This window comes from Xyrauchen texanus, chromosome 24 (assembly GCF_025860055.1).
Source record: "Xyrauchen texanus isolate HMW12.3.18 chromosome 24, RBS_HiC_50CHRs, whole genome shotgun sequence".
Classification (NCBI taxonomy): Eukaryota; Metazoa; Chordata; class Actinopteri; order Cypriniformes; family Catostomidae; genus Xyrauchen; species Xyrauchen texanus.
Window position 1 is genome coordinate 23783542 of NC_068299.1, and position 9369 is coordinate 23792910.

The window sequence follows — 9369 nt, forward strand, 5'->3', positions numbered from 1 at the left end:
TACTTCAAGCTGCTGCTGTCTGAAGAATTGATTGCTCAGGCACAGGGTGGTCGAGGTCAACAGGTTGACAAGGTGGCCAGTGATGATGACGAGATGAGCACTGATGTTGAACAGTACATTCAAACAAAGAAGAGGAGTCCTGTTGAGCCACAACCCAATGACAATATCAAAAAATATGTCCCGTTCCATTTGCCAAAGATTGTGGAGGCAGTACATGCATCACAGTGCAGGAGAGAAAGGGAAAACATTTGTCAAGTGTATTAAATGTAATATGTTTTGTGTGTTTCAAAGACCAAAAAACTTCCTGTTGAACCATGTGTGGCGGGTGAGAAGAGGGCAGTAAGGGGGGTTTCCTAAAGAATTATAATAAATTAATAAGATGTACCATTTACACTCCGACTACGCCACCCTATGAATTTCACCAAAAGAATTAACACTAGCCCCTACAGAAGGCATACACAGGTCCGTATCACCGATATGAGTCAGAGACATTGTCATCGTACAACAATATACTTTATTGGCATTTCTTAAAAAGAGAACGATAGTAAAACTGGTTATGGAGCACTTTGTTACAGATCAACCGGCCACTACTGGTTAAGAAACATCAGGGCCAAGGACGAGGCTTACCAAGCGGCAGAAAGTCAGGCCACGCCACCCGCAAATGAAAATCACTGCACTTCACTGTGCACATACACACACACACACACACACACACACACACAGGAGTTAATACCAATCACAGCACATGGTGAGGTGGTCACAACACACGGTGAGGAAGATACCACCACCTAATAAGCCAGTCCTCTGCCCCCAGTGCTCAAGTTCTGCCAACACACAAAAAGATGTACCTCAAAATAAATAATCACTTGTTATGGGTTGCGTATACAACCCTTAATCAAACCCAAATAAAGGAAAATAAATGTTGCCACTAAGTGAGGTAAATAACCAGTTGCTTAGAGCAAAGACAAATGGCAACCAAAAATAAACAATTGTATTTCAAAAGAAATTAAGAAAATGCAACTTATACAAAATAACAGATCAAATATAATGCAATGGGGAAAAAAATAAGTAACACTAAAGAAAACAAAGGAAAATGATTAGAATGAAAAGGAAACAATAGACAATTCAGATCTCCAGGAAAGATCCTAAAAGTCAGAAAGGTCCACTACAAACCAAGAAAACAAAACAATTGAAAAACAAAAACAAACAATAAACTCAAATTTTCTTGGAAACAGAACAGCACTGCAGCCGTGATAAAACGCAAAGCACCCTGACTGGAATGCAGATATGGGTCTTCACAAACCTATAAGCAAAAATTAGAATGTTACTCTGTCAGCTTTGTTCCCTCCTAAACTAATGTGTGTATACTCAATTAATACATACCGATCGTCGAGAAAATTAGTGAATATTGGGTAAATACCAGAGAAAAGGCTAATATATAATAAATTACATTAGTACACACAAACACACACATATACTTGAACAGAGTATCGCGCAACTGAAGAGAACGTGGCTTTGAGAGTTAAGTAAATTAGTTTACATGTTTTTGTATTAGCCTCGCTGCTAAATATAGACCTCTGAGGGGGAGCAGCTGTAATGCCAAAATGAGAAGACAAGTGTTGAGGGTGTGTGCATAAGAGAGAGAGAGTTCAGAGACAGGCAGACTTATGGAATATGTCTGTCAGTCTTTTATCATTGGTTACAAATGATCCCTGCGCACATTCCTAACCTCTAGGCAAACTAGTCTTGATTATCCTAGTATGCAAAAGCCTTATTAATGTGGCCTGCTAATAAGCTTTAAAATTAAATAATAATCACATCAAATCAATTACTGCTGAATTTAGCTACTGTATCTAGTTAGCCTACTCTAATTATATGGTCAGCTTCTGTAAATTATTAACCTCCTGAGACCCCTACGTGACTGCTGTGTTCATTTTCCTTTTGATTTGTAACTATTAGCACTTGCAAAAAAAGAAATATTAAAATAAATTATAATTCTTATTAAAAGTAATGGCCAGCATCATTAAATTACTGCCAACCATTGTCCCATGTCTGCCAAACATGTTGAGTGGTCCAAACATCATCTGCAGCCTGAAACCGAACTTTGGTCATATTTTAGGAGTGAATGCACTTAGCTGCATAGAAAGCTATAAGATGCACTCTTGCTCCCTATTTAGTGAATGACTTAACCTCCAGTGTGCTGTCTGTCAGCACTGGTCTCAGAACAGTTAGAAATGCACCTTATTTTCATCCTAAGGCCATATAAAGCCTCTGAAAGTAACATTTTACTGTTTTTCTCGAATACATTTATTCTCAGTGTGAAAATGCATTGTAAATATATACAGTAGGATGGCAAATTCTAATGTTAATGAATAGAAACGTATTGTACAGTAAAAGAATAACAAAATGTATATTAAAATGAAGCGAATTGACCCTCAGATGTGTTAATGTTGAAGTCCTAATTTCAACATTTGCTGACATCATGTTTATCAGCACGTGTGAAAAATGTACTGATTTTTAAAGCAGAATATCAAACAAAACTAGACACGCTACTCTTTACAACCATACAGGTTTCAATCAAAAAACTTAGAGGTTTCTTACCAGAGCAAGTTTTGTTCAGAACAATAGCAGCGCTTCCTGTAAATCAACGTCACGTTGTTGTGTCACGTAATGCGGTGCTCCAAAATGTTAACCCTTAAATTAAAGTGTAGAGTCTTGGGAACAGTATTCAGTCAGCTTTAATTAATATAAATTATATGTCGCATATAGCGAAGCCAAAATGCAATATCCACACATGTGGACATGGGGTCGTACGAGGTTAACCACACCCCTGCGCACAGCTCTTAACCTATCTAATTTGACAAAAATGCAAGAATAAGGATGACTGATTACAGTAAAATTATTATAACAAAATATTAATGTAGTTCTGGTTGCATCTCCATTTAGTTGGTAGAAAGAGTATTGCCTGTATAGATTTGCATGCTGTTGTGTAGATATAATTACAGAGGCAGATGTTCATTGCCACCCTTAGAACAAACAGACATATGGTAATACCTCCTCTTGCATTAAAGCATGTGTCATAATGCAAGTATTGGTCATATTTGCTAAATTATTGAACACTCTGCCTTATTCTTACTGTAGACATCTCTGTGTTTGTTGTGAACTGGTTTTCTAAATATATAATACAAGTGAGACGCTCTCTGCTTAGTATGCTGTCCAGTGATTAATTGAGAGTAGGGGCCAATTTCATGAGTTTTGTATACTCTTCCCTATTATTTTTCATTTTTTATTAGTAGTGGCATATCTAACACATTCCAATTTTTTTCTTCTTCAGTGTAATTGAAATAGCACATGATATACAGAGAACAATTATCCAACTACTTCTGACTAACTATTTTATTTGTTTTTTGTTTATGTCTTCAATTGCGAAAAAGTTGCTGTAGGGCAGGTGGACCACTCAGGGAGAAATTAATCATTGATACTGAACCTCAGACCTGTTTTCTGCTTTTTGCTGAGCTATAGATGTGGTTGTTTATATTGTTTCATGCTGGCCAAGTTATTTCTTTATCATGCTGGGCTCTGGCCCATATTCAAGTTGCCCAGCTTCAGGAGGGTACCAGACTGCCAAACACACAATTCCATTCATTATACTGTCACCAGCTCTCCTATATCACCACTATTAATACATAATTGTACAACACACACACACACACACACACAAGGAAATATACTAAAATCCATACTAAACTGCATGCTTGTGGAGGGTTATATTTTAAAAGGTAAAATTGGATAATTGTTTACAAGAAACTTAAAGTGCCCTCATAATGATAATCTTGCAGTAGCCTACCCTCTGTGATAAGTATTCATATCAACAAATCAACTTGTATGCACATTTTCTTATCCATAATGTTATATTGGTACTCCATCTGTTGGCTGAATCGATAACACTTCACAATATGTTTTCACAATAAGGTTAATAATAGTAAATGCATTAGGTATCATGAACAAACAATTAATCATATTGGTTGTACAGCATTTATTAATCTTGATTAATGTTAGTTAATACCAATAGAATTGTTTATTGTTAATTAATGTTAGTTCATAGTGCCTGAACTAATTTTAACATATACAATTTTTTATTTTAGAAATGTATATGTTTAAATGAACATTAACCAAGACACTTATACATTCTTTATAAGTATTGTTCATTGTTAGTTCATGTTAACTAATGATTTTAACTAATGTTAACAAATGGAACCTTATTGTAAAGTGTTACCACTGAATCATAAAGGGATAACCAAATATAATTTCCTTAACCTCATGTCTTTCCAAACTTGTATGACTTTCTTTCTTCTGTGGAACACAGAAGGAGATATGTAGCAGAATGGGATGGAGACCAGGAACAGGTGTCACAATTCACTTTCATTGAATGGAAAAGAGTATCACTTTTTTTGTTCAACAGATAAAGAAACTATTCCTTTAATTGTATCAAATGCATTATAACTTACACTGTGATACAATTCAGTGAATGGCTGTAAAACCACTGCTATATTGCAAAAAGCCTTCTGGAATAGATTGTCCAGTGTAGATTTGTTTTATGTTAAATGTTGTTTGCTGAGAGTTTCCGTGATGCTGATTGGCCTATGTTTTAGCACTGGGAATTTGGTGGCTGAATACAAAAACTGAAATATCTGTTAGAGCAACATCTGGACATGCAAAATTAAATAATTTACCGGAAATTGTCTTGTTCTTAAAGTCTCAAGAGTCAGCTCAACCAGAGATGGTGTCTTTATCCAAAATGTAATTTTCCTGTTTTCATTCAATTTTGATCCAACTGATGAATAGATCTTTTTTTATTATTTTGTCTTTCTAGGCTCAAAAGCTGAAGACAAACAATACAATAGATGTGCTATGTGTGGTAAGTAATGCTAACATTATTCTAGGCAAGAATGACATTGAGAACACATGCAGCCACAACTCAAACCAAATACATTCTCACACAGTGGCCATATATATCTGTGCTATTAAAAGAATGAATCATAATGCAAAAAAGAGACAAAGCAGTAAATTATCTCATGCCACTCTTGCCTCTTTGGAAAGTTATGATAGAACTTTGATCCAGCACTAGAGTGCACTTCCTGGCCAGTATGCACATGGTCTTTGCAATGGGCAATGCTGAAATGTGAACATTGCTTATCTTCTGCCTTTTAAAGTTCACTAAATGTCATTGTACATAATATAAGCAGCATTATATGCTAGAATGACATTTAGTGTTGCAGTGGCATCACTGCAGCCTTACAAAGCAAAGAGCTAGCTTCAGCATACCATTTCATTACAGGATGAAAGCTTTTTTAATTTCTTGGGCATCTGCACCCATGTTAGGTGTAAGTCTGAAAGAATGGCATGTTTACTTTTGGTATAAATTTGAAATGTGTTGCAGCTGCACTAATAGACACTTTTATTGAGTTTCAGGACATTAGTAGGTGTAAGTCTAGTTGTCTAAAGACATAATCAAGAAATAAAGGAATGTTCTGGGTTTAAAACAAGTTGAGCTCAATTAATAAATCCCTGATTTTATCACACTAAAATCATCTAAACATGTTTAATTTTTATGCCTGGTGGCTTTCCTTTTGAAAGGGTGTGTATTTTACCGTTTATGGAGTGGCCCAGTGTACTTACACTTTAAGTGCCTTACATTTGCTTAATCTAATGTAATTTAATTACTATTTATTAAAATAACATTTGTGATACTCAAGATTAAGCCACAAATGCTGTCAATTCACTCCTTTAAATGCCTCAGTTTTAGAAGCTCAGGCCATGTGCATCCTATTCATGTTTAAAAGGCAAAGGCAAAATGTAGTAATGGAATAGTCCACAAATATGCAATTTGTTAGAAAAATCATGTAGTTGAACTCTTTAACTCATTTATCTCCTTGGCTGCTGGTAAGAATTAATGCTCATCCACTCTCTTGCCTGTTCTCCGATATGTTTCATCAAGGACCCACAGATCGATGACCCCAGCTCATCAAATGCCATCTCCAGGAACTCCTCCATTCGACAATCATCTATATCAGGCTTTAGCTTTCTGCTGCTCCTGCTGGCTACTACATACTCATGGCTGCATCATCCTCTGCAGTGATGTTGTAGCCACGTGAGAACATAAAACCTGGACAGTCTCAATCTGTGCAAGGTCGATCACTGTTCCTGTCCAATCTGTTGTACTCTCTCACTTTCTCTCCCGCTGTTCTTTCTGGTTCTGTGTTCGAGAGCTTTTTTTGATGCTGTGTTGATGCAAAAAAAGCTAATTGATCTTGGTGTACTCATCTTTCTGTCTCTTCCCACTTGTTTTTGCATCGGAAGATGAAATATGAGAAAGACATGTTTGCAACATTCCCATGTGAAATTGCCTCCAGTATGTTGATGGTCAGAACTCATAAGGGCTGCAGCAAGAGATAAATCTGTGTATGATTGCACCATCCATTGCTTATTGGAAAACAAATTACACAGAATCCAAGACACTATAGAACATTTGTCATGTTTGAGACATGGTCACTTTGTTTTCATAAACTGTTTATTTTGTCTTGGTTTGGTTGAGATTTTGGTGTAAATAAGATCCTCACTAATTGTGTTCCTCTGTAACATGTCTGTAGATTGAACATATAAAGAAATTCACTTTCAGAACATTTAGAAAATCCAAAAACAAGCATTAGAATGTGAGAGGAGGGTTAAGGGAGAAGAGTAATCAAGAGTCTGCAATCAAAGCATTGTTAACTAGATAACAGTATCTTATTTGAAAGTGTACTGTAGAGGCCTGTTTGAGAATTGTGCTCTTATCATAGTGTTTTTGTGCATGACTGTGTGTGTATCATGTTTGTGTATTTGTTTGAATGTGGCCAAGATTAAGGGAAAAGTAAGTGAACCTGTCAATAGAACTGGGGTTCAAAACCCAATACATTATGCCATAGTTGACAATGCAAACATGGACTGAGGCCAGAACAGCATTAGTTCTTATGTAATCATATGATATTTCATTTTGTCCCAGTTCTGCATTACAAGTATAACATTAAATTACACATCATCACTCACTTAGTGTATATTCATATTGCCTTTATGATTTGCTTGGACAGGGATTTTTAAACTTCGGCCTATATTATATGTGCTAAAAAGTCATATATGTATTAAATAGCCAGTCTTTTGTACTGTATGTCTATAAAGATTTCAGAATCGGATACTGAAAGAATCAGTATCGGTGATCCATTAGTTGCATCATAATTACTTATTAAAATCACAGAGCATTTACAAGATCTTTTAAAAAGTACACAGAAGACTTGCACAAGATATCAATACAAGGCATGTGCGGTTAACCACCTCAGCGGTACATATTAAACAAGTCTATATGCTGCTTTGGTTCATGTGGCATTTTAAACACAACAAAACAAAAAAATATCCGTAGTACTCCAGGTAATTTATGGTACATTTCAAGTGCTATAAGAAACACATACATATGTATGTTTTTAGAGCCTGCAATAGATTTAAATTGAGACCTGGTTGTACAAAGTATCATCATATTGGATGATGATGTATTCCTTTTTCAGTAACTACATACAGTATATGTTTTTTGTTTAGATAGGCAAGGTTACAGTACAAGTTTAAGACTTTCATCTGAAATTATTGCTGTCCTGTTGTTTTCCAAAATGAAGGAATTGCACAACAGCCATTTATGTACTATAACTCAATGTTGTTGTTTTATGTAATCCAAAAGAAAAATCTCTTATTTTTGTATTCTTTGCATTATGGGTTTATTTATTGTAATGTTGTCTCTCCTTCTAGAAGAAGAACAGTAAATGTATGAACATTTAAAAACCAAGAATGAGTGATGACAAATGCAATAAAGGCTATTGGACACGTGTATTATTAAGGATTCTACACGGGCATTCTTCAGGGCAACACTTTGGTCAGCTGCATTTGATTTTGGCATTGAGATGCGTGGAGCAACATAAAGTTGCTGTGAATGTGTTTGTTTGGGAATAGGACAGTAAGAATCCCACATGTAAAACCAATATATAATTCTGCCCATTCACATTTCAATTTTACAGAGCATTTATTCTCACTGCAAACACAAGACTAATCCACAGTCTGTCACATTTATTCGTAGCTTGTAAAAATGTCAATAGTATTCTATGAATTCGATTAAAAATGTTAACTCATTCACACTTATTTGGTCGACTCTTCTTGTAGCAAGTCCTGTTACATGCAAGATGTGAAAGAAACACATAGCCTATTCCATAGTAATCACATTTTATTTGATCAGATAGTGTAACCGTACATTTCAAAAAACTTTTCAGTAGGATTACAGGTGAAACTCGAAAAATTAGAATATCGTGCAAAAGTTCATTAATTTCAGTAATTCAACTTAAAAGGTGAAACTAATATATTATATAGACTCATTACAAGCAAAGTAAGATATTTCAAGCCTTTATTTGATATAATTTTGATGATTATGGCTTACAGCTTATGAAAACCCCAAATTCAGAATCTCAGAAAATTAGAATATTACATGAAATCAATAAAAAAAAAGGATTTTAAATACAGAAATGTCGGCCCTCTGAAAAGTATAATCATGCATATGTACTCAGTACTTGGTTTGGGCCCCTTTTGCATTAATTACTGCCTCAATGCGGCGTGGCATGGATGCTATCAGCCTGTGGCACTGCTGAGGTGTTATGGAAGTCCAAGATGCTTCAATAGCGGCCTTCAGCTCTTCTGCATTGTTTGGTCTCATGTCTCTCATCTTTCTCTTGGCAATGACCCATAGATTCTCAATGGGGTTCAGGTCAGGCGAGTTTGCTGGCCAATCAAGCACAGTAATACCATGGTCATTGAACCAGGTTTTGGTACTTTTGGCAGTGTGGGCAGGTGCCAAGTCCTGCTGGAAAATGAAGTCAGCATCTCCATAAAGCTTGTCTGCTGAAGGAAGCATGAAGTGCTCTAAAATGTCCCGGTAGACGGCTGCGTTGACTCTGGACGGCTGCGTTGACTCTATTAAAGCACAGTGGACCAACACCAGCTGATGACATGGCTCCCCAAACCAACACAGACTGTGGAAACTTCACACTGGACTTCAAGCATCTTGGATTGTGTGCCTCTCCATTCTTCCTCCAGACTCTGGGACCTTGGTTTCCAAATGAGATGCAAAATTTGCTCTCATCAGAAAAGAGGACTTTGGACCACTGAGCAACAGACCAGTTCTTTTTTCTTTAGCCCAGGTAAGACGTTTGACATTTGAAGTCCATGTCCAGGACCCGTCTGTTTGTGGTGGCTCTTGATGCAGTAACTCCAGCCTCAGTCCACTCCTTGTGAAGCTCCCCC

The 9369-nt window shown here is 36.3% G+C and overlaps 1 protein-coding gene across 1 annotated transcript in view; it reads left to right on the forward strand.

Annotated features, from left to right (window-relative positions):
- The window catches only part of LOC127617685 (GDNF family receptor alpha-1-like), a 113080-nt gene extending 104976 nt beyond the window's left edge, over nucleotides 1-8104 (forward strand). Inside the window, exons 8-9 of the mRNA XM_052089731.1 lie at nucleotides 4874-4918; nucleotides 5999-8104. Coding sequence (XP_051945691.1) covers nucleotides 4874-4918; nucleotides 5999-6139 — 186 coding nt within the window. The 3' untranslated portion in view covers nucleotides 6140-8104. The remainder of the gene's footprint in view (nucleotides 1-4873; nucleotides 4919-5998) is intronic.
- Nucleotides 8105-9369: the final 1265 nt, after the last annotated feature.